Here is a 26,978-nt window from a genome sequence, read left to right as displayed (position 1 = left end):
TATGTTCAGTTACTTAGTAAAAATTGCTATCTGTGCGATTAAATTTGCTGCAGATCCTGTATGTGTGAACACACCCTTAAAGGGTTTAAAGGGGTAGTGCGGCGGTAAAAAATTATTCACAAAATAACACACATTACAAAGTTATACAACTTTGTAATGTATGTTATGTCTGTGAATGGCCCCCTTCCCCGTGTCCCACCACCCCCACCCGTGTACCCGGAAGTGTAGTGCTTTATACATACCTGATCCGTGCCGACACGCGTCCGCCATCTTGTGCCAAACGTAATCTTCGGCCGGCCGGCCCGAACACCTTCGATCTTCCCGAGTGCCGGCCGCGTCATCAGCTGCTCAGCCGCGGCTGATGACGCGGCCGGCACTCGGGAAGATCGATGGTGTTCGGGCCGGCCGGCCCAAGATGACGTTTGGCACAAGATGGTCGGACGCGTGTCGATACGGATCAGGTATGTATAAAGCACTACACTTCCGGGTACACAGGTGGGGGTGGTGGGACACGGGGAGGGGGGCCATTCACAGACATAACATACATTACAAAGTTGTATAACTTTGTAATGTGTGTTATTCTGTGAATAATTTTTTACCGCCGCACTACCCCTTTAAGCTTACTGTGAGGATTTGCTGTTTAGCCTTGTATTAATGTACAGGAGGATATATTATAATTTCAAAGTCTACAGGTTTTCACTGTTACTTGCATATCATATCAGTCCAACATAATAAATGTGCCATGCTCCGTCACTTTTTTTTTTTGCTGTCACAAGTGGTTGCAATTGTAATTTGTTATCATTTTAACTTGAAAGTACCACACACAGCTTTCAATAGGAAAGTTCAACCTGTGCCAGTCATTTGCTAATACTTCAAGTGCACCACTGGTCCTGATTGTTTATGCAGCAACCATAGTTTACACCTCAAATTCTTTACATTCTGCTTCAACCTAAAGGAAGCTTTACTAGATCCAGTTATCTGGTTTATTCACTGTGTAATGCCTTAGTACTAGACATAAGCAAATTGGCCGAAGTTCGGGTCCGTACGAACCTGAACTGTTTATGATCCCCGCTATCTGCCAGCTCTGTTGAAAAGGTGGATATATCCGCAGGACTGCCTATAAACTAGGATACAGCCATAGGTCAAAGACAGTATGCCAGTTTTCCAGGCGATCCTCAGGCTGTATCCAACCTCTCCATGATCCACCCTCTCTCAAAGATCCTGGCCAGCCAAGGGACAATTCAGCATTTGCAAAATTGCTTTCTATTTTCATTACTATACAAGAGATTAGGTAATAGGAATACCCCTCTATTTACACCAAAGTGGAGGCAGCCGGACCGTCGCTGCTCCGCCTGCTCCTATACCCAAACCAACATCAACCATCAGACAAGCGGGAGCCTCTGAGCAGTGACCGAAGAAGCAGATAGTGACGTTTAAAATTTTATTATTCACTTAAGTTATACATACTTTATTTGCCATTATAATCAAATATATGTATATGTATGTATATACAGTATATGCATTCCTGTTCCCATTACTTATATCTAAAAGCCTTTTATTTTTTTGTAGTGGACAGATGAGCAGTGCTCGCCCCAGGTCATGCAGACAGAATTCCAAAGTTCCCAAACTCATCGTCAACTAAAGGAGACCTTGTATGGAGTAATTATTGGATACTTTGACAAAGGAAAGGTGAGATTGGATATATGAGAATGGGATATGGGAATGAGCTCTGGTGACCTTCCTTTAAAGGAGAAGTCCAGCAAAATTTTTTATTAAAGTATTGTATTGCTCCGCAAATGTTATACAAATTACCAATATACACTTATTATGGGAAATGCTTAGTGTTTTTTTCCCTGCACTTACTACAGCATCAAGGCTTCACTTCCTGGATAACATGGTGATGTCACGCCCCGACTCCCAGAGCTGTGTGGGCTGTAGCTGCTGGAGAGTATGATGGTAGAGGGATGCTTAGTGTCCCCCCAGTGCCCAGTGTCCCTCAGTGTCCCCCTGCCATCATGCCCTTATATATGATATATCTATTTGAATCCACCAATAGGCAGTGGAGGAGGTCTGTACTCAGTATATCAGTCTTAAATAAGCAACAGTAAAGAGGGGGGGGGGGGGGGGGGAGGGGTTGACAGCATCACTTTAAACCAACACATCCAAAACAACAGCTGTAATTGTGTGTGATGTTCACCTTGGCTAAAATAAGATGCATTTTTTCATGTCATTGGTTTTAATATTAAAAGATGGGTGTATATCCATGTTACAGATGAAAACCTTTGATTTTGCCAATTGAACAATTGTTCTCATTATCTCCCAGAAATAACTTGGATAACAGTCATAGCATGTGATCTGTATGATTAAACCGTGTCATCCATTTGTACTTGTTACAACTAAAACATATTCTTCTTATTAATGTCAGCATGATAGAGTTTTGGAAGCTGCATTTTAATATTCGGTAATTTATTATCAATATGCCCTTGCAGTATGGCACTGGCTTTGAATTGTGTTTTTCAGAGCTAAAAGGACAGGTCTGTAATTTAACTTTGTGCCTCCTTATTTTATTTTATTACTTTGGAAAATGAGACATTCAAGGACAAATCACTATGATATTTCAAAGCAGCCCAATTTCCCATTTTATTATGTAATTACATTACAGATGTGGGAGGAAGCAATATCCCTGTGCAAACAATTGGCAGACCAATATGAGATGGAAATTTTTGACTATGAGCTGCTGAGCCAGTGTTTGGTAAGAACTTTTAATTGAACCACCATTGTACTATCACACCATTATTTACTGTAGCACTTATGTGACTCTTATGTACTTATATTGTTCTAATCTCTTGCTATTATAAAAGACTAATCTAGTTTAGTTTTAGTTTTACTCTCTGATTGACAAAATTATATTCCTTCCAAGGGCTTCTTTACACATATCTTTCTGGTGTATTTAAAGTTTTTATTAACCCTCTCCCGCCACCGCACAGTTAATTAACGTTGTTGCAGCCTATGCCCGATGCTGCAGCGACGTTAATTAACAACCTATGATGACACAGGCGCAGGAGCTGTGCCTGTGTCATCCATAGCGGGTCCCGGCTATCAGTGATAGCTGAGGACCTGCTGCAACTCTCAGCACCGGAGCTGCGCTCCAGGGCTGAGAGTTGACCTTATAGATACTGCGGTCAGCACGACCACAGTATCTATAGGGCTCCTGACAGAGAATTCTCCCTCTACAGAGGGAGGATTCTTTCTTCGCTGTCCATCGTGGCTCGGCAAAGTGATCGCAGAACCCTGATGGTAGCCATGGAAACCGGAAGCCTCAGGCTTCCGGCTCCTGGCTGTGGAGCCAGCGGGGGTCGCGAGGGAAGGCTGGGCGCGCGCCCGAGAGCTCTGCCCCCTCCCCTCTACAAGATAGTAACATCGGCAGGAGATAGATGAGAGGGGGCAGACACAGGGACATCAGCTTATGGGATCATTATGATCCCATAAACTGATGTCCTAAAAAAGACCTTTACATTGAGGAATCAATGACCCCAGGTCATGAAAGGGTTAAGTTGTTTCACTATGGACTTTAAAGGGGATGTGTCACCTATATTTTTTTTTACTGATTGAAGTCAGATATTTAAACAGCCCTCTTTCATGAGCTGTTTTTAACAACATTCGGTGAAATGCTTTACAGCAACACTCATGGACGTAGACAAATAAACAATGAATGTAAAACATCACTGAGTATAGTCTGTGACCATTAAAGAGGTCATTCCATAGAAGGCTGCTATTATCTACTGGGGTCATGTGTCGCTGTATTGCTGCATAGATCACTTTATAGCCCCCATCTCTTATCACCACTTACAAAACAGGTAGCCTCAGCTTAATTATCCCCAGTGGTGAGAATAAAACCTGCAAGATTTTCGGATTATTTTAGAAAAATGTAAAATAAAAAAAAGTCATCAAAAATTCTTTAAAAATGTGATTAACATAAAACATTATTAAAACAATAAGTAATTTTCTAATGGTACATTCCCTTTAAATTAACACCTGGTTGTAGCAAGTAAAAAAAACAACAACAAAGTGCCATAAAAAGAGGAACAAAAAGCTGTGTATGAATCCAGCCTAATGAAGCTAGTAGAGCCACTCACAAGTAAGTTTAGTATGAACTACTACGAATAGGAAGGTTTTTAAAGGGGTTATCAGGTTTTATAAAAACATGACCACTTTCTTCCAGAGACAACACCACTCTTGCCTCCAGTTTGCAACTCAGTTCCATTCACCACCAGTTTCATCACATTTGAATTGAAGAGTTGTCCTGTCTTTTGGAAGAAAGTAGCCATTTTTTTCTAACGCTGGATAACCCCTTTAAAGCAGCAACTGTTTTGTTATCATACGTCTGTTCACTAGTCTTATAGTAAATATTTATGTAATTTTTTTTTTTTATTTAAGTATCTAAGAATAGTGTGTAGGAGCTCTGTTTTACTGAGTTCAAAATCCTGTGTACAGAGTTCAGTGATACAACACTGGCTCAATTCAACCATCACTAGAGTGAGCTTAATGCTTTATTATTAGTTCAAGTAGTGAGCACAGACAGCCAGAACTGCAGGGTTGTATCATTTAACCTTATGGATTTGATGGGGATTAAGAGTTTTTGAATCACTAAAACTAAGATTCAATCACTATAAAGATAAACTAGGAAATAAAATGGAATAAAAGCTTAAAAATGGTTTTCCCCTCTTATCACCACATGCAAAATGGCCCTCAAAATGGAACCATTAAATATACCACCTGCAGAAAACCTCTGTACCCTCAAAATGGAGCCATTAAATGTACCACCTGCTGAAAACTTTTATGTCGATGGTAAAAAAAAAAATGGCTCTTGGAATAAACAGATAAAAGTGTAAGAAAGTGTAAGAAACATTACTGCGCCCAGAATTCCATGCAGCTGCACAAAAAAACTGACAATGTCTATTTTTTACAATCTCTATTCATTGAATAGTGTCCGCACAAAGGTGACAGTGCAGACAATGTAAAGTGCGTCTCTTGTGCAATGGTTAAAGAGGATGTACCACCAGGTACATCCTCTTGAATTTAACACACCGATAGAAGTACGCCATCATGGGGAAGCCGGTGCCGCGGTCCATTTTTTGAACCGCGGCCTGGTTCCCATGTACGGCGCCGTTCTATCCAGCGGTACCAGGCTGTGCTGAAGCACTGAAGGTCGTCCAGCCTGCCCCCAGTGGGAGGGAATTCCCTCCCCTCTATGTCGCGGCTCCATTGATTCTAATTCCCTCCCACTGGGGGCGGGCCGGCCGACCTCCAGTGCTTGAGCACCGGCCGATACAGCTGGATAGAACGGCGCCATACACAGGACCGTGGCACCAGCTTCCCCATGAAGGCGCCATTCCATCGGTGTGTTAAATTCAAGAGGATGTACCTAGTGGTACATCCTCTTTAATTGGAACACTGCACTACCGGCCAGGATGAACTTCGCAGATAGCGGCCATTTTGAGACACGGCCGTGTCACAGAACGGCCGCTGTCATACATTGTGTGAACCCGGCCTATGACTTATCCACATGATAGGTGATAGTTGTCTGATCCCAGGGAATACCCACCACTAGGACTAGGATTCTCCATCTTGGATGCAGATAACAGAGGATCCACAGAGCATTTCTAGAACTCTTTCTCATAAAGAGTTTTTACCAGACACCATTTTCTTATAGTCCATGTAATATACATTAAGCTTCCCTAAACTGCTCTTATGAGAAAGGAGTTGGTCACTTTATAGTAAAATTGAGCAGTGTACAGTATTAGAAAATGTACAGTACTCACAGTGTACAGTACCTCACAAAGCAAAAAAAATAAATAAAATAAATCAGATGCCCCTTCTTCAGGCTGGGCTGTCCTGTTGTGTGGTGAGTCTGCCCATATAACCATGCCCCGCCTCTAGTGTCCTCCATAGACATATACTGGGGGGCGGGACATGGTCATATGCTCCTCTATGTCCGCCATCTTATGGACAGACTCACTACAGAGAAGGGCAGCACAGCCTTGAGAAGGGGCATCTAATTTTAGCTCTGTAGGGTAAACAGGAACTGCTGTCAGTATATACAGTGAATACAGTTACTAATACTCAACAGTGATGACCGAATAGTAAGATATTCGAATATTCGATATTCGTACGAATATCCCGCGAATATTCGAATATTCGATCGAATATTTGATCCCATTAAAGTCTATGGGAACAGGTATTTGATTAGTAAAAAACATCTATTTGACCATTTGGAGGGTAAAACCGCAAGCTGGGGGATTTGAATGCTTATCGAATATTTATCGAATATTCATGGGATATTCGTCCGAATATCAAATATTCAAATATCTCACTATTCGATCGAATATCTATTCGATCAAACAGTATTCGCTCATCACTAATACTCAACAATTTTACAAATAAGTGTCCAACCCCTTTAAATGGAATAAAAATATATACAAAAATAAAAATAAGTAAAAAAGAATGTTTTAAATTAGTAAAAGAAAATAATACAATACATTCCCTTTCATTAAGGTTTTGCTAGCACTATAAATTCTATTTTTCCTTGCTTTAAAATATATATCCTATTCTAAATTTTATACTATTCCACTACTGTATATATATATCACAAGGGGAATTAAATTACCTGTGTATTTCAAAAGCTAACACGACTGAACTTCATGTACAGTACTTTCCTATTAATCTTTTTTGTACCTTTATAAATAGCAGTAATGTATAGTTACTATACAACATTTTCCCAGCCATACCGCACATAGAAAATAGTCTAACTTGTAATGATTTTTTTCACATTTTTTATTGGTAGACACAGCAAGCGAAATTCTATGAAAACATAATGAAAATTCTTCGTCCGAAGCCTGATTACTTTGCAGTTGGTTACTATGGGCAAGGATTCCCAACATTCCTCCGGGTAAATGTTTTATATCCTCAATAACTAATTTTACGGTTGCCCATAAAGTTGTGAAATGAACAGACAGATGTAGATGTATGCAGGAGTTTTGACTTGCTGACATTATGTAGAATGTCTGGCAAATTAATGTAGTGTTGCAGTATTTCTTTTAAGCGAGAACATGTTTTTGTATATTAGGCTGTCCAAATACTAATCAGGTAGTCAAATGCGGTCATCTAAAGCAGGGTTTTTTAATGTCTCTCTGCTAAGTACCTGCTACACAAATAAATAACATAAAAGTACCCTCAAACCTGCTCTCATACACTGTGCTGAATATTAAAGGAATAGCATGCGGACAATGTGTGTACCCCCTAGACCAGTGATGGCAAACTTTTGTCACTCCAGCTGCTGCACAACTACAATTTCCATCATACTTGAGCAGCCACAGCTCGTCTTTGTTTGTCCAGGCATGATGGGAATTGTAGTTTTGCAACAGTTGGAGTGGTGAAGGATAGCTATTACTGCCCTAGACATTCAAGAGAGAATTTATCAATGGCCTACATCTGCAGTTTGGCGAGAATGGGTATGGCCTAAGCTCTAGATTTATTACAATATACACCAGAGAATTAATGTATATTGTAACTGAAATGTATACACGCTATGGAACATTTCAAAGTATGCCGTAGATTTCAAAGGCTGCAGTAGATGATTCAGCCAAATGCGAAGGATCAGTTTGTGAGACAACACTCTTAGTAACTTCCCTCCACAGTGTTGGTCAGCTAGAATACATGTGAGAAGCTACAATCAAAGGCAGTGGTGCACAGCCTGTGGCCCTCCAGCTGCTGCAAAACTACAATTCCTTTCATGTCTGCTTAGCCAAACAGTGTCCGGACATGATGGGAATTAAACAATAGGATTTAGACAATGCCCTCAGGAGTGTCTCAAAGTCATATTAGGTGGCACAGTGGAATGACTTCCAACACTTTACTACTAATATTTGTAGTAGCAGTGTCCTCTAACCAACGAGACCAAGAGACCAAATCTTGTCAAACCTCAGAGGACACTTATGTTCTATACCAGAAATGGGGAACCTTCGGCCCTTCAGCTGTAGCAAAACTACAATTCCCACCATGCCTAGTCCATGCATGATGGGAGTTGTAGTTTTGAAACAGCTGGAGGGCCAAAGGTTCCCTATTCCTGGTCTATACAGTATAAATTGAGATGCAGCTTTACACAGAAATTTCCCATAGGGCCGTCGTTAAAATTTTTATTAATACAATATTTAGTTATGCCATAGATATATTCATTTGCAGAACAAGGTGTTCATTTATCGAGGAAAAGAATATGAGCGGAGAGAAGATTTTTTGGCACAACTGATGAGCCAGTTCCCTTTCTCAGAGAAGCTGAACACTACGTCATCCCCTGGAGACGACATCAAAAACTCCCCTGGACAATGTATCCTTTATAGTGACCATGCATTGGTATAACAGAGGCTTTACCTTACTTTAAACTCTTCATCATCAGTTTCTTGCGTACATCCATTTTATGTTGAGTTATTGTCTCTTAAGAATCAGACGTTTCAGTCAGACATTTTTTAAAAGTCAGATCAGTGGGGTACTGACAGCAGAGACTCAATGAGATTGATAAAGGTCATTCTATATTCTCAGTAGAGAGGTGACTGTATATGGGTGGTCTCTGGCCACTAATGGAATGTTCTCCTATGCTTTGTTATCCATTAGTCCTAGTTAGCCTGCGGTTAATGATACCCTAACAACATTTTAATAGTGATTACATTTTGTTCAACACAGTTCTTTTAATAATAGTGGCAGGTAACTATATGTTGTGTCAAGGTGTCTTTATAATAGCTGCAGACATGGTAGAAAGAATCAAAGCTATAACATCAAGGTCAGATGTGACAACGTTGGGCAAGTCTCTTAGTTCATCAAGAAATTGGACTTTTGTCATCAGCATATGTAAAAGTACAATAATTTAATACATTTTTCACATATTATTCCTGTTTCCACGGTACACCACTGTGAATAGCTGTTCTGACAGTCAGTTCACTACCTGTTTCAGCCATGGACCCAGGTGTAGGAGCTTGCATGGGTGGTGAAGTCTCCCTCTCCCACTGTAGATAATTTATTACATTTGCACATAAGCAAGCCAAACCAGCCCCCCTCCCCCCCCCCCTTTCCATGCTTGGAGAGGAGGAATAAACAGAAACCCCAAAATAAAAGCAGGGTTTTATAAAATATATACGAATAACATTACAAATGCCACAAAAAAATCCCCCCTATAGTGCTTATCTAAAGGGAAACTGCCAGCATGTTATGTGAATCTAACCTGCTGATAGCTCCCTATTGTGCATGGGGTGGGGGGGCTGAGAATGAAGGTATGTCTCTTATCTTCATCTTCTGTGCTAGTCCTGTGCAGTTTTAGTGTAGTCCTCTGTCAGGGATGGCTATTTGGAGCACTGCCCCACCCCCACAGCTCCGCTCCAGCCGCCCACTCCGCTGATGATCATTAGAAGGAGCAGATTGGTGCCCTGGGGGTAGGGCAGTGCTGCAAACAGCTCCAAATACATTCGCTTCTGGCTACAATGATACTTAAGAACAAGATCACAGCCTGAAAATTAGTTACCTGGGAAAGTTAACTTAGAGCCACTAATATATTCTTACTCCATAGAACGCATCATCTCTTCTCAAGGAGGTTATTCAGTGTTATAAATTTATTTTCTTTTAGATTTAAAATAATAAAAAAAAAAAATGAACTACCCTGCACATTTGCTGCTACCACAGTCCTGGTGCCCAATTCTGGATGATCAGCTATTAGTGCCTGATCAGCCAATCATGTACAGTAGCATTGTCCCGCCTCTGTGATTGGCTGAAAGGATATTTCCTGCTCGCTAAGCACTAAACAGAAAGTGATAATTAGCCAGAATTGTGCCATCAGATTGGTGACAACCAAGTAAGGTCTTTCTTATTATTAGGCCAGTCCATGAAATATTCTGGTGCTAGCAAATCTTTTAGGGAATTTAACAGCAGGTTAGAAGACTCTGACTTGCTGTTATATTCTCATAGAGCAGGGCACACTGAGAATGTCCTTAGCATAGTTTTTGTTAAACCTTTCATTTTTTCATATGTAAATTATTGCATCATTGCAGAACACTGATTAAATATTCATATAAAGGGGCAGACATGGCAGATCGGTGCAATGAAGGCTGCCCCCAGTGCACCAAACCATATAATTTCAATGTAATGAAATGGTGCTGAGGATGAAGGTAAGAAAACTAACCTCATTCTCTGAGTCTTCTGCCCTATAGGAACATTGCAGCAGTTTAGAATCTTCTAACCTCTTGTTAGTTTCCCTTTAAAGATTGGCACATGCATACAGACAGCCAGCTGCTTATAAATAATCTGTGCCTGGCTACTGTTGCCTAAAGATGTTTATAAACACACAGTGGGTGAGTGCCTAGGTCCATGCTAGGAAGGTCTATTGGTACTGGTCTCCATCAGGGAAGTCAGTGTCTCAGTGTTTGTGTAAGGAATTGGATGTTCACATATGTACAATATGCTAGTGTATGTGCGTCTTCAATGCTGTCATATCTCACAAATTAGGTGAGTATGAGTGGGGGCCATGGTTCCAATTTCGCAACTTTTCTACAGATATTTGAGTGAACATTTCTGACATTTGATCTGTGCTACAAAGCCTTGTAGTCAGTTTAATGACCTTGCTGGCACATGTCACAATGTATAGATTTCCAGGTCTGACTGCAATAATTGCTTCCTTCTAAACAAGTATGGAATAAGTAAAAAAAAGTGTTCTTCTGTGTAGGTGGGGTGCTACTTTACTTTCTAATAATCCATTTATTTAGAATGGTACATATTGCTTCCCATGACACTATAACCGCTAATGACTGACTGTAGGCTTCATCGGTCCGGCCGTTGCGGGAACGTGTTCCTTTTATTCATGAATTTTTATGTTGTTCTGTATTATCTTCCACTAAATGTGACAATCAATGGTTTTTATAATGACGGTACATTAACTTAATTACTATTTCAGGATATAATTAATTGGGAGGACATATAGGCCCCCGCATTTATTTAGTGTACAAGCAGATTGCCCTAAAATAAACAAGTGTTCAATTATTTCCTCTTGTCCGGCACTGCGATAAGCAAGGAAAACATTTACACCGGACACTTTATCACCAAATACTTCATTAAGTGTAACTTTATAGTCTATTCAGTGTGATTTATGGAACCTGAGTAAAGACTAATTGAGCAGATAGTAAAAGCATACACACTATATTAATATTCACGGCAATCTCTAGAGAGCTGTCCCCTGGCTTTATTTATGTCAGGCAAAAGCAATTATTTTTTTGTTTGTTACCTAACGTAAAAAATGATAAGAGCGCAGCAGGACCAGTGTGATGCCAAGAGTTGGTAATATTGTTCAGACCATGTACGCCACATCTTTATACCTAGTTAGAGAACAACCTATTATTACTTTCATGGAAAATCTGCATCTTTAAATTGGTCCTATAATTTACATGGAGAGACATGGAGAGGTAAAGTGCTGGTCAATACAATTGCGAAGGTAACTATAAGATGCCAAAAAGAGTCACAAGCGCAGATTTTATTCTAATTGAATAGACCCGTGCACCAGGCTCTTTGGGTAGGTATTATTATGCGGTTGCCTTAGCAGATGTACTGCCCAGCATGCTCCCTGTGTCTCCCCATGTCTGATGTAAGACTGGGAAGCAGAACAGACTTATAAAGAAACTTTATTCTAGCCCTTCTGGAAAATATTTTAGGAATTAGTAGATTTTTTTCCTGTAGAAATGGAACAGTGCTTGGTACTAGGAGTCTTACCTTCTAAGATTACAGTATAAATACACTATAATCTCATTAGACTCTTTCTTATAAATAAAATGTATGTAACATATATTACTGGCCAGCTATTCATTTTACCATTTAGGTCAATATTGGATTATGGCTTCGTATGGGTTGTAACTGGTGATTAGAGATATTAGTGTCTTTTATAACAAATTGTGGATGCAAACCCCCTAGAATCTATGGTGCTATTACACAGGGTGCAAACATCCTTTCACACCAGCTTAAACCACCAGTTCCTAGGAACAAGCACATGGACGAGCTGAGCAGCACAGAACAGCAATGCAAGGGGATGGTCCGGCACTGAGTAAAATCACAGATACCTTGTTTAGACATCAGCATTACAAAAACGCACAGTAGCTAATATCAACACATTTTGTCCCTTTTTCCATGAAATAGAAAATCTTATAGACTAGACAAAGCTTCTTGCGTTAAGGAAATATCCAAATTACCTACAGAAGGGAGAAAACTGAGGGCCCTATTACTAGAGATGCGCGAACCGTCGGACTTTCGGTCCGACGCATCTGTGCTCGATCGTGATTACTGTGATCCCAGGTGCATAGTTGTGATCCCTGGAATATGCGGCCGGGATATTCCAGGGAATTCCAGATTGATTCTCTGGAATATCCTGGCCGCATATTCCCGGGATCGCAACTATGCACTCGGGATCACAGGCTACACGATCGAGCGAACTGCTTTCTGACCAAAAGTCCGAAAGGTTCGCTCATCTCTACCTATTACATGGCCTAAGGGCCCTATTTCACGGGCCGAGCAACGATGACGAGCAACTCGTTTACTGGGCCTATTCCACGGCCCTAATGATTGTTAAGCGAGGGCTGCACTTTCTCCAGGTGGCCTTAATGAAGTGTTAGAAAATACTAAGGTTTGAATCAGTTTTATGTTCATTCTAACATTTTTTGTCCGCTGTGTTGTTGTTGTTGTTTTTTTACGTTTATTTTTTTAGAAAAAAATGGTATTTTTTTATTTTAAAAATTTTTTATATATATTTTTGCACGCTGTTATGTATGTAGCTGCAGTACTAACCAATTGTACATGTCTTTATGCTATTTGCATGTTTTTTTATGTAGTTACAGCTGTAGTACTAATAAATTGTATATGTTTTGGGTCAGCTCTTTAGGAGTTAACCCTGATGAGTGGAGTAGATCCACCTATCTTATTGACATCACTATTTCTTTTTGGTATAAGTTGTGTTGTGTGTCTCTCCTGTAATGTTATATGACTCTTGAAAAAGGAACTGGTTAGATTCCAAAAGGCGTTGGGTCTTTTTAATAAACTTTTATAGTTTTACATTATTCATCTGGTCACCATTAGTCGGACCTGCGCCTGGATCCCTGTTGTTGGAGTTTGGTGGTGTTTTTCCTCATTAATAGAAGAGAGCACAGGGGTATCACAGTCAAGCTCTGGAATTTACATAGCTGGACTTTTGCATCGTGGGTGGGGACACTTTTAAATCTCAGCGCTGGAGGGCTCATTCTGTAAAAAAAAAAAAAAATCAGACTTAGAAGCCATATACAATTATGTTTAAATTAACCACCTAAAACCCCATGACCTGTCCGCTTTAAAACTTATAATGCTCCAGTTTGTTTCTTAACAGGGTTGTACGGATTAAAAAAAACAAACAAAAAACTACACTTCTGCCGGGACTGCGAGGACACAATATATTAACATGCCCCGCACATGGCTGCTAATTCACGTGCAGCCCGCTGCCCTCTGTTCTCTGCCGCTGTCATCATTCTAACAACAGCAGCGCGTTACCTATATATATATATCACTGTTGTGTCCCCTGCAGCCCCCACATTGTTTTGTCATTAAGGCTGGACAACTATATCAGGACAATTGGCATTTCTTTTAGTGAGCCTAAAAAGATCAGTGACTGCTTGTTTTTCTACCTTAACTGATTTTCTATGCAGATATTCAGTGTTTCACAGTGCAGCCCGTGCTAGAGGAACAACCACAGTTTAAGAATAAGCCTGTTCCTGATCAGATTATTAAGTAAGTACTGCGAGCTGTTCCATTAAGCAGTGATATAAACACTAATATAAGATGTACATATATTGGACATATTAGATGTAAACTTAAGATACATGTCAAATATGATAACCTGCTATAACTCCTGTGCACACAATATATCTATCTATATATATAGCTCTCCACAGTGCTCTCCTCCCTATATCTCCTCCCTCATCTCTGTCTACCGCCCTACCCGTGCCTTACGCTCCTCCAATGACTTACGACTAACATCCACCTTGATCCGCACCTCTCACTCCCGTCTCCAGGACTTCACCCGAGCTTCACCAGTTCTATGGAATGCATTACCCAAGACTGTCAGACTCACCTCCAATACACAAAGCTTCAAACGTGCCCTCAAAACACATCTGTTTAAGCAGACTTACCAGGTTCCCTAATTTTGACTGCTACCCTCAACCCCCCCCCCCCGCCACACACAGACACTCACACCTCCACCACGCACGTGCACACACACACACACACACACACCAAGCATTTAAGCACTTAGACCTGTGCATGCAGGCATTGGCTGGTGACAGGCTCACCCCCCCCTTACCTGCACTGCCTTATTTATAAAGATGGCCGGACCATAAAAACAATGATGCACTTTGCCCCTCTGCCATTCTGTCTCGCACCCCCTCCTGATAGTGTGTAAGCTCATGCATGCGAGCAGGGATCTCACTCCTCATGTATGGATAATTGTATGTATATCTCTGTAATGTCTATTTTTTGTCTATGTATGTACCCCAGAATTGTAAAGTGCTGCGGAATCTGTTGGCGCTATATAAATAAAAATTAATATATATATATATATATATATATATATATATATATATATATATATATATACACACACATACAGTGGTGCCTTGGATTACAAGCATAATTCGTTGCGGGACTGCGCTTGTAATCCAAATCCACTCTTAAACCAAAGCAAATTTTCCCATAAGAAATCACTGATATGCAGACAATTGGTTCAGAGTTTTTATTCTGAATAACATGTAGAACAGATGAAACAAACTATGAGAAACAGCTGAATATGTCAATTATTGACAAGTTACTGTACAGTATAGCAATCAGCATGTGGAGTATAATGTATAGTAACTTCATAAACCTGAAAAAACAGAAGCATTTTGTAGGAACAGGATGGAGCTGCAGATCCCCATAATGCAGAAGCGTAGTACGTAGCGTAAACACATTATGGCAGCAGTGTGTATACCTGAGTGTAAGTGCAAGCACAGTATAGCAGGAATGGAGAAGATGGGGAAAAAAGGGCTGACAGAGACTGCAGGGAGCATGAAGCAATGAGCAGGGTAGATGTGGGCACATAAATGTAGCACTCTCTGTCCGGGGAGAGAGGGGTTACAGCTATGGAGAGATTACCTCTAGAGATGAGCGAACCTCGAGCATGCTCGAGTCAATCCGAACCCGAACTTTCGGCATTTGATTAGCGGTGGCTGCTGAAGTTGGATAAAGCCCTAAGGCTATGTGCAAATCATGGATATAGTCATTGGCTGTATCCATGTTTTCCAGACAACCTTAGAGCTTCTCCAAGTTCAGCAGCCCCAGCTAATCAAATACCGAACATTCGGGTTCAGATCGACCCGAACCCGGTTCGCTCATCTCTAATTACCTCCACAGTCCTGTCCCCTGATGCAAGCCCCAGCCTGAAGTGGATCTGCTATGATTTGGAAGATGAGGGTGACTTCCTAGGTCAGAGTACAGTGCTGTAGACACCACTATGCAGACGATGTCCCTACCCCACTCCCCCTCCCACCCAGTACAGGGAGCTCTTAAACCAAAGCAATGCTCTTAATCCAAGTTACAATTTTGAGAAACTGTGAGCTCTTCTTGCAAAAAGCTCTCAATCCAAGTTACTCTTAAACCAAGGTACCACTGTATATATATATATCAGAAGATTAATGTTCAATAATGATTTTCCTAATCCTTTCAGTAACATTTCCTGTGCTTGGAAACCATTGTCACATACTTGTGAACTATACTGAATAGCTCAGAGCTATGTTTTCCATTAATGTTGCTGATACATAACTCCATAGCACTGGCAGCTAGAATGTTAATGACATCATCCTGGGCAGTTGTACATTATATGAGAGTAATAACATGTAAGAAGACCTCCAGCATGGTAAGGGATAATAATGTGATTGTGCATTCTGCCTGTGGTGTCCTCATGTCTCCCTAGGATGTCAGGATTAGTGTGTGTCACACAAAGACAGTGAGATCAATGTGTCTACAAATAACTCAGTATTGAAAACCAATGAATCACCTCTGAGACACAAACTAAAACATGACTCAATTGACTTCAAAAAGAATTTTACTTATGCCTCCATGGCAGTTCCCCCTGAGTCTAGAAATGTTCTCGTATCTACATAAGGCTATGTTCACACAAGGTAAGGTTCATATTAATCACAGCCGTTTTTGCTGATTTGAAACAATGGCTATGATTAATATGAAGCTTACATTATGATGACCTCTATGGAATTCTGGCCGGAGTATATACACATAGTATACACTCTGGCCGGGATTTCTAGCGGCGCCGCAAAAAACTGACATGTAAGTTTTCTGCTGCCGCTAAAAGCAGAGAACCTGTCAGTGCACACAATGGGGCGTGCAGATGAGGGAATTCGGATGCGGGCGCACACTGATGCGCTTGCATCCGAATTCAGCTGCAGTGAAGATCATCTAGATGATCTTTTCTGACACCAGACCTTCTTTCTGACAACCCCCGGTGTCTTATGCCATGTGAACATGTCCTAAATGTTTATAAGTCTTAATGAGGAGATACTGCATATAATAAACCGATACTTAGATGAAAATCGACATTGTTCACTATATTTACACATATCATATTATTATATATTATTCAGCACATTATACAATAAACACTTAATTACATTATACAATACAGCACTTAATGTTTGCAGCTTAGCTATTGGCAGACACACTTGTAATTGAAGTCCTGTTCCATTTAAAGGGGTACTGTATTGATTTTTTACTATGTAATTTACTTGGATTAAAAAAAATACTTATCAGCTACTGTATGTCTTGCAAAAAGTGGTGTATTCTTTCCGGTCTGATAAGTTGCTTTCCACTACCACCTCTGTCTCTGACAGGAACTGACCAAAGCAGTAGCAAATCCCTGTAGGAAACCTTTCATGCTTTGGACTGTTCCTGTCATGGACAGAGGTGGCAGTAGAGAGCACTGGAAAAAATACTTCACTTCTTGCAGGATATACAGCAGCTGATAAGTACTAGACAATTTGAAATTTTTAAGTAGAAGTTATTTGCTATTCTGTACAACTTTCTGACACCAGTTTATTTTAAAGACATTTTTTTTCACCATAATAACCCTTCAATAGGGATTTATGCTATTCAGGTGGTGCAAAAATCCCTTACAGAGTTATATTATACCACTTTATGGTGTCACAAATTCGTTGTTTGTTAAACTGATACTGTATTAAATACATCATCCACATACCATAGCCTGGTCTTTAGCTATTGTACGTGCAAATACTTTACATGTTACTGTCAAGTCTGTAATGTCTCCAGGAGCCATGTCCTCTATAATGGTGCTATCAGTAAGGCCTTTTATGTTTCATTCACAGCTGTTAGTATTTATTTGGTCAAACTCTTAATTTGATTTTCTTAAAAAGTATATTGGCATTAGCAAAATGTCAGAAAATGTGACCTACGCCATTTATCTGCGACTCTGTTGTGGATGATAGGATGATAACCTTCAGTTGCAATTACAATTGTACAATCTATTTCTCTCAAGTGGAAACATTGAATTAACATTATGGTTGTTTCTAAGCAAGCAAACGTGATTTTTGACTTTTAAAAAGATTAGCGCTCAAAAGGTAACACAAATCTGGGGTTTCCTAGTCTAATTGTCAACCTTTTCAGCCCATCAGTAAAGCGTTTTATAGCCACAACCTCCTTGATAATTGAAAAGATATTACAGCACAATAGCATGCCCTTTAGATACCATCATCTTTTTATGGGATTATACAGCCATACCGGAAATGTAAAATATATAAACATATGTAAATTATCAAAAGATTTCATAGAAATTAAACAATTTATTAACTTGAAATAGTTATCCACAAACTCCCCATACCACATACCTCTTCATCTTGGGTTCAGTCTAACTGGGATTGAAGCCTATCTTAAAGGTGATATCCAGGATTAGAATAAAAAACACAGTCTGTCTTGCAAAAACAGCACCACCCCTGTCCTCAGGTTGTTTGTGGTATTACAATACAGCTCCATTCACTTCAATGGAACTGAGCTTCAAAACCCACCCCCAAATTGGGGTCAACAGTAGTATTGTTTCTAGAAGAAAACAACCATTTTGATACACACTGGTCTAGATCCTTGCTTCTTGAAGTGGGAGGCAGGCCTAGTTTTTTATTAGGCATGGCTAGGGATACTTTTGTGCTGGGTAGTGATGGTTGCCACTGCTGGACTAGTTTTTGTGCTGCCTAGTGCTATTTGACACTGCTGTTTTGTGCTGCTTCTTGGTATTTGGTGCTGCTGTCCGAGTCTTTTGTGCTGTGGTTTTTGCTGCAACTATAGAGTCATTCTGTGCTGCACTGGAATATGTGATGCTGCTAGGGAGGTACTTAGTGCTGCACTATGATATCTTGTGCTGCTGGAGGGGTGTTTTTTGTTTCACTGTGATATTTAACACTGATATTTTATGCTATATAGTGGTGTTTAGTGCTGTTGGAGAGTTATTTTTTGCTGCACTTTAATATTTGTTTGGGACAGCTTGGGATATGTGCTTGACTGTAGTATTTGGTGCTGCTGCAGAGGTATTTTGTAATACATTGTAGCATTTATGTGGTGCTTCTGGAGAGGTATTTTATATTGCACTGTAGTTGTTTGCTTGATGCTGTTAGTAAGGTGTTGTGTGCTGCATCACAGTATTTGTTGCTGCTGATTGGGTATTTGTGCTGCACTGGGTTTTTTTATGCTGCTAGGGGTATTTTTTGATGCAATGTGCTCCTGGAGGGGTATTTTGCAATGTATTGTGTTATTCAGTGCTTCTGGAAGGGCATTGTTCAATGCAATGAGCTATTTGTTTGGTGCTGTTGGAGAGGTATTTTGCGATGCAATGTGTTATTTGTTTGATGCTGCTGGAGGGGTATTTTGTGCTACATTGTGATATTTGTTTGGTGCTGCTGGAGAGGTATTTTGCGATGCAATGTGTTATTTGTTTGGTGCTGTTGGAGGGCTATTTTGCGATGCAATGTGTTATTTGTTTGGTGCTGCTAAAGAGGTACTTTGTGCTACATTGTGATATTTGATTTTGGTGCGGAAGTGTTGCTGCACTATGGTATTTGGGGCTTCTAGGTGGTATTATGTGCATTGCATTGTGGTATTTGGTTGGTGCTGCAGGGAGTAATATTAGTGCTGCACAGCAGTATTTGAGCTGTAGTATTTGTTTCCCAGCATCAAAATGGTTGGCTGGGGAGTTCCAAGTATGAAAGATATGAGAAACCCTTATATAGACAAAAACCTATGTTATTAATTAGTTTATAGACTTTTATAGCTACACTGGCATGGTTTCTTTTAGTGAGGAGGTTCTCCTTGCATAAGCACTATAGATCTTGGCATAGCATCTTTTCTACATTTACATTTTCAGCATTGGAAACACAGATAACGCCTACAATTTTACATATTCCTGTAATATAAGATAACCTTTTCCTACACTATCATTCTAGAAGCAATTAAAACAATACTGGGCCTTGTTACACAAATATTCTAATTTTCTATAGCTGTACACTTAACAAAGCTCCGAACACAAGGCTATAAAATCGTAATTTTTACAGCTGAAAGAAATGATATAGGCTGAATTATAAAAGGTATGAAAAATAAGTGTAGGCATTATTCTTATTACTTAATCTATTGTGCACGCTTTCCAGGTGGACACTTTCAATTCATTTGCATACACTTTGCCTGTTAAAATATAAGCAGAGTATGTATAAGTGTGGATTTATGGACATGACTCATTAAAACATCCATAGAGAATAGGATATTGCCCTGAAGATTACATTCTGCTGTTCATTTTGGCTGATTGTCCTTGATATCTTTTAGCTTTTACAAGTCAAATTATGTGCAAAGATTTCACTATTCAAGACCTGTAAGGAAGGGCTCCATTGATCCTGAGAACGAGTTTGCTGTAAGTATACCCATTTGGGATATTTTATGTGTTTATAATACTAAAAAGTCATTATTCCACGACTATTGCTTTCATTCTGTATGAAGGTTATGTGATGGAAAGAGTCATAATACTCTTGCTGATCTGATGCATTTTAATGGCTAACTGAAATGATAGAAATTATGTTAACAACAAGCTGAAACTGCTTAGGTCTTTTCATCAGGAAAGGTATAGCAAACTATCTAAAGAGACACATGCAGTGCACCAGTCCGCCTTAAAGAATACTCGTCGTCATACATTTTTTGACATTTAATCAGCTTTTGATCCCACTGGGTCTCACCAGACCCCCTGAGATCCGGGGATATAGCTGAGGAGAGGACACAGCAGCAGTGCAACCATAGTAACATAGGAACATAGCCAATAAGGTTGAAAGAGTACAAAAGTCCATCAAGTTCAACCTAGAGAAACCCTACTGTGTTAATCCAGAGGAAGGTAAAACCCTGACTGCACAAGATCTGCTGCTGCTGTACTTGTTTTCAGAACATCCCGCAGGTGCTTTATGGAGGCAAATTCAACATCTTTTTTAACCATTCCTGGACAGTTTTTGCTGTGTAACAGGTACATTATCCTACTGAAAGAAGTCACTGCCTTTAGGAAATACTGCTGACATATAGGGTTCTTTTTTGTCTGCAACAATGTTTAGGTAGGTGATAACAAACTGCTTCTGGTAGCTTGCCATTTTCCCATAGTGCATCCTGGTGTCCTGTTCTTTCCCCAAATGGTCGCAAGTCTAAAAGAAAATGTAACTTATCAGATCAGCCTATTATATCTTCGTCCATTGTTCTGTGGTTAGTTTCGGATGCTCACCTACCCATTAGAGGGTCTTTCTGTTGTAGACGGATTCTAGAATGGGGAACCTGTGACTGCGTAGCACCATACACAGTAATACACACTGGAAGCCTGGAACCCTAATGTTAGAGCTCATAGATAGAGATGATCGAAAATCAGGATTTTGCAGGTTTGAGCGGATTCGAACCTTCTCAAACCTGCAGCACTAGGCTGTATCCCTGTTTTCCAGGTGGTACTCGGGCAGTCAAAGCATCGGGAATCAAATGCTGCAGGTTCGAGTTCACTCAAACCTGCAAAATCCCGATGTACGATCATCTCTACTCGTAGACTGCTAGACCTCAGATCAGTATACTTATCTAATGCACTTCACCTTAGACTATGAAAAACAGGCAGAACTTGTTCTAGTCTGTTGTACTGCTCTGTGCCAATGGAGCTACTTATAATTATAACATGTGTCTTCCCTAATTTGTAAAAGCGCTAATCGCCCTTGTGCTACAGTGAAGCTTGTTACATTATAGTAACCTAATGCATAGTGGAGATGTGGTGACCTAAGTGAGTCATTATCCCTAACTGCTCCCTGGTCCATCAGAGAGTGTGCATTATGGTAATTCTCACCGATGTCCTAAACAGTGATCAGAGATATACATGGCAAAATTTTGTAGCATTTACTGATAGATAAAAGCGTACTTTACTCCAATATCCAATATCAGAGGAAAAAGGTCTCTATGGAAGGAGAGAATCATAGGCATCCTGTACACCCGCCTACAGGCTCCATACACATTGCTCTGCTACTTTATCTTTCAAAAAATAAGAACTGTCTGCAAAATCCATAAAAGCAAAAAAAAAAAAAATCAGTTTCTTTCCGTGTAGCTTGTTCTAACCAACATGTCCTTAGGGTAGAATGAAAAATCAATTAATCGCCATAAAGCATTTAATATGCCTTTTCTGAGATCACATTGCAAGTATTTACACCTGTTCTTTGTAAGCCACAGAGCTACCGAGGCATTATCCCTTTATCCATATGCTCACTACAGCTTTCCTCTGTCTTTTTAAAATATTGTAATTGTAATCTACAATTCTGTTTCATCCACTACCCCCAAAACATCTGTCAGGAACACTGGTTGTTAAAGAGTTTAATAATATTCAGAGGCAATTTATACTTGATGACAACAAGGATACCAAAGCTTTCTATGGTATACAGAGGGTAAAAAAGAGGTTGTCCGTGATGATTCGATACTTACGGATCCTGACTGGACGTAGGGGTACATGTCAGTAATGTCAGGCTGCCGCTGCGAGTGGTGTGGAAATATTCCAAGAACAAATGAAGAGACGGCACATCCAAAAAGTGGGTAGTTTAATATCATACCAGTGCGTGGTGTTTTGGCATATGTCAGCCCTTCTCAAGCAGTGATACGTATACGTATGAAAAACTGTAAAATACAACTGCTGTAGGAAATATACAAGTCTACATTGATCAGCTATAACCCCCTTCACATATACACGCTGATCAGGCTCCCTTGTTTCATCAGAAACAAATCACTGATGCCACAACTGATAGCAAAAATGCATCACTTGTCATCAGTCTTTCTATCCTTCTCTTTCATAAGGCATCAGTTTTTGGATAGGATGGACGGGGGAACATTACTAGATGCATTCTCCCATTTGGCCTGTCTGGTGATCTGGTGTCCAGATTAAAGTGACAGAGTTTATGAATTGTGCCACTCAAATGAATGGGATCAGCTTAAACATCAGTTTCTGTCCATGGCTCTGCTACCCTGCTAGAGAAATGAATTTAATTTCTGATTTTTGTGTTTAGATTTTCCTTAATAAAATGAATTTAATCTCTGATTTCACAGAATCAATAATTATGCTGGAAGTTCTGGAGAAAAAAAATAATAATAAAATTAGCATAAATCAGGATATAAAATCATCCAAGGGACAGTATTCATCTTGCTATTAAATAACTTTGTAGGACAATAGAAAACATTTGTTCTATACTGCTTGACAGCTGGGCCTATGTGGGAAAATATAAAAACATTACCCAAACTAAAATCAGTCATTTGTGAAACTAATGTCACATTTTTCAATCTGTAACTGACAAGTTTTAGATAACATTTCATAGCAAGATGTCGCTTTTATGACTGTCAGAAATTTTATGTGGAAACTAAAATAATTGTATTTTAGGCAGAAAGTTCTTGTCTCTCATTTGTTATGTATTTGTTTTTTAAATGTGTTGTTTTTAATACATACCGTATTTTCCGGCGTATAAGACAACTTTTTAACCCCGAAAAATCTTCTTAGAAGTCGGGATTCGTCTTATACGCCAGGTATGGTCGCCCCATACGGTGGGGGAGCTTAAAAATGGCTGAATCCCAACCATATAGGGCGACCACTGTAAAAAACAAACAAACAGTTAACTCACTTGGGACTTGTTACCGGCAGACGCACATCTCCTGTCCTGCGCAGGCAGTTTGACGTACACTGCCTGTGCCAAAGATCCCCGAAGCTCTCCCGGGCATCATCGGAGAAGCTTGGAGACCCTCGGCTGACAGAGAGAACGACAAAGGCGTCGGGAACTTGCGGTGCCTCTGTCATTCTCCCGAAGCTCTCCCAGCAGCCAGGCTTCTTCGATGAGACGCTCGGCTTCCCGGTAGAGCTTTGGGGATCTCCATTGCAAGCAGTGTATGTCTCTTTGAACAGGACAGGCGACGCGCAGATTCCAGGAACAGGTCCCAGGTAAGTTAACTGTTTGTTTGTTTTTAATTTAGCTGCAGTTAACCCCCGCCTGACTGCAGCAGGGCTGCGGTCAGGCAGGGTTTAACATTTTCCGGAATATTAGGCGAACCCCTGACAATCTTCTAAAAAGTCAGGGGTCGTCTTATATGTCCAGTCGTCTTATACGCTGGACAATATGGTAAGCATCTAACCTGCTGATATGACCCTATAGTACACCAGGTAATAAGGATGAAGATATGTTTCATGTACTTTGTAGTGTAATCCATATGCTAATGAGGCGGTAAGGTGCACTGGGGACCACTCTCAGCCACTCTCAGTGCATCGATCCGCCCCAGCCACCCCATCCCACCTAATGAACATACATCTAGCTGTCTAAAATGGTGAGAGCTGGAGTGATTTTACTGCAGAGTGCTGTCCCAATATTCATTAGAAGAAGAAAGCAGGCCAGGGTGAATTGGTGCACTGAGGGTGGTAGTCCTTTCCTAGTGCACCAAATAGTGAGGATGAAGGTAAACCACTTCCCCTATCCTCAGCGACCTGTGAGCTATAGGGACATATCAGCAGGTTAGATGCTATAACTCAAGTGCTCTAATTTGTAAAATGACGCAGACAGGTAAATCATTTTACCAGTAAATATACAAAGGTTATACACATTGCCCTTGCTCTAGCAGTGCCTCTGAAACTTTGGCCCAGGAACACCTACTACTAAAAGGAATTAGAAGCAGTTAACCAAGCAAAGATATAGACAGATAATCAATTTGCTGTCATAATATTACACTGCAATATAGCAGTTACCACACCATCACCCAATTAATACCCAATACAGCGCCTAAAGAATTTCTAACATTTTACATTTTTAAACGTATTCAAAAGGCAGTGTATCGTCAATCCTTGCCTTCTCCCCCTGTTTCATCTGGGCAGTAAATAGTGCTCTGTGCCCCCCTCTACCCTGCGTTAAGAAGAGCAATGGAGGCACCATGGTCTGATCTCTGAAGCCACAGAAATCGTCCCCCTGAAGTCTGAGCTATCCATTCCTGCTTGCTGTATCTATCCACTATCTCATTTAATAATATGTTAGTGACAACAGGCATAGTAATATAGCATACAGCAGCATTATCAACCAGTTAGGGATTCAAAATTCCTGCTTCTGCAATTTGATTGTAGACAACACAGGGTTAATTTTTTACTGATCTCTTGTATTTTCAGCTAGTAAAGGGCTGAGATGCGTTACTTTTTTAAAAAGGTGTTATGTAAAGGGGTTTTCTGTTTTGGACAGTTCTTTCTGGTTAAAAGGGTTCTAACTAGTGATGAGAGAACTTGCCAGGAAAACATGGACACAGCCTAGGGCTACATCCAACTTCTTTAGCCACCAGGAGACAAATGCAATTGTTCGAGCACATGTGAACCTGAACGTTCAGCAATTTTGCTCATCACTAGTTTTGACTATAACTTATCTACAGCACCACCATAGGAGAAATCAAGCATTACACAGTTCCCATTTAATAAAATAAAATATCTGCCTGAAGAGCTACATAGATTAAAATATATCTGGCAGCTTATGGTTTCCTGCATTTGTATTTGTAGCCTTAGAGTATGTTTACACTGAGTAAATCAGGCAGAATTCTGTGGCGGAACTCTCCACCGTAGAATCTCGCCTGTCTCAGTGTGCCATAGCCTTTCTATGGGAGAGCTCCCGTGCATCCGCTGCCACCGCTCTCTGCTTAAAGTAGTGACATGTCACTTCTTTGAGCGAGAATATGCATGGAAATATACATAGTAATAATATTTTATCTCTATTTGCAGTCCATGTGGATTGAAAGAACAACGTTTATTACGGCTTACAGATTACCTGGAATACTACGTTGGTTTGAGGTCACCTCAATGTCACATGTACGTACAATATACCTTTATTTTTAAGATATTTTGAGATATTTAAGACATTTTGCTAAGGCTATTTTATTTTGTTTTTGTAGACAACCATTAGTCCTCTTGAAAATGCCATTGAAACTATGTCTGCAACCAATGAGAAGATACTCATGCTTATAAATCAATACCAAAGAGATGAAAATCTGCCAATTAATCCACTATCCATGTGTCTTAATGGGATTGTTGATCCAGCAGTCATGGGTGGCTTTGCAAAATATGAAAAGGTATGCCATACTATGTTCAGATGAAGATTGCATACATACAATATACAGTAAATTTCTACAATGTATGATTACTAAGATCTAGAAATGAGCGAACCGGGTTCGGGTTCGAGTCCATCCGAACCCGAACGTTCGGTATTTGATTAGCTGGGGCTGCTGAACTTGGATAAAGCTCTAAGGTTGTCTGGAAAACATGGATACAGCCAATGACTATATCCATGATTTCCACATAGCTTTAGGGCTTTATCCAACTTCAGCAGCCACCGCTAATCAAATGCTGAACGCTCGGGTTCGGATCGACTCGAGCATGCTCCAGGTTCGCTCATCTCTACTAAGATCTGAGCAACTAACTATGAACACCTAAATGTTTACTTATCTGTGGTTATCTTAAAAATGTTTCTTCATTTATTCATTTCAGGCCCCCCAGATACACACAGTTAGGCTGTGTTCACACTACGTTTTTTTCATCCGTTTTTTCTTTTTTTCAAAAAACAGATGAAAAACAGATAAAAAAAACAGATGCATTTGTGTGCATTCGTTTTGATTTGTTTTTCTATTGACTTCCATTGTAAAAAAAACAAAAAAAAATGGATGAAAACGGATCCGTTTTTTTTTACGGACACAAGTAGGGTCAGCTACGTTTTTGTGTACGTTTTTTATAATGGAAGTCAATAGAAAATGAATCAAAACGGATGCACACAAATGCATCAGTTTTTTTCATCCATTTTTTGCAAAAAACGGATTGCAAAAGCGGAATGTAAAAATGTAGTGCAAACCCAGCCTTACAGAGACACAATTTTCAACGTTTTTGCCTTTTCTCACGTAGACATGCCCTAGCAGTGATGCGTCATAAGTCATTATTTCATCAGAACTATGACCTCAGGGAGTCTTACAGGTAATGTTGGCTGGAAAAAAGTACCAGTTAGATCTCAACAAAGAGAGCCTATACCTTTCAAGAGCCACATCTCACCCAGTCTGACTGCCAATGTGCAATAAGCACCTTTCTAGAAATGGTTGTCTCTGTTTAGGCTGATATCCCAAATTTCTAGGTTCTTTAATAGATTGGATATTGACTTTTATGTCCTTTTAGGTCCCAGGAACACTCAATAAGCTGATAATTTAAAAGAGCCAACAATCAGCCAATGAGTGAGAAAACTGTAGTTCATCACCTGATTGGATCTTTTTTTTTGTGCGGCCAATACAATCATTGTTATTAA

General features: G+C 40.0%; 1 protein-coding gene across 1 annotated transcript in view; it reads left to right on the top strand.

Moving 5' to 3' along the window:
- DOCK2 (dedicator of cytokinesis 2) overlaps positions 1 to 26,978 on the top strand; it is a 478,101-nt gene that overhangs the window by 402,791 nt on the left and 48,332 nt on the right. The window contains exons 38-45 of the mRNA XM_069970478.1: positions 1,570 to 1,689; positions 2,663 to 2,752; positions 6,845 to 6,949; positions 8,242 to 8,383; positions 13,752 to 13,833; positions 19,966 to 20,050; positions 25,418 to 25,504; positions 25,588 to 25,764. Of these exons, the coding sequence (XP_069826579.1) occupies positions 1,570 to 1,689; positions 2,663 to 2,752; positions 6,845 to 6,949; positions 8,242 to 8,383; positions 13,752 to 13,833; positions 19,966 to 20,050; positions 25,418 to 25,504; positions 25,588 to 25,764 (888 nt within the window). The remainder of the gene's footprint in view (positions 1 to 1,569; positions 1,690 to 2,662; positions 2,753 to 6,844; positions 6,950 to 8,241; positions 8,384 to 13,751; positions 13,834 to 19,965; positions 20,051 to 25,417; positions 25,505 to 25,587; positions 25,765 to 26,978) is intronic.

Source organism: Dendropsophus ebraccatus, chromosome 1, assembly GCF_027789765.1.
Source record: "Dendropsophus ebraccatus isolate aDenEbr1 chromosome 1, aDenEbr1.pat, whole genome shotgun sequence".
In the NCBI taxonomy this organism is placed as follows: Eukaryota; Metazoa; Chordata; class Amphibia; order Anura; family Hylidae; genus Dendropsophus; species Dendropsophus ebraccatus.
This window is presented reverse-complemented; position numbering and strand designations above follow the sequence as displayed.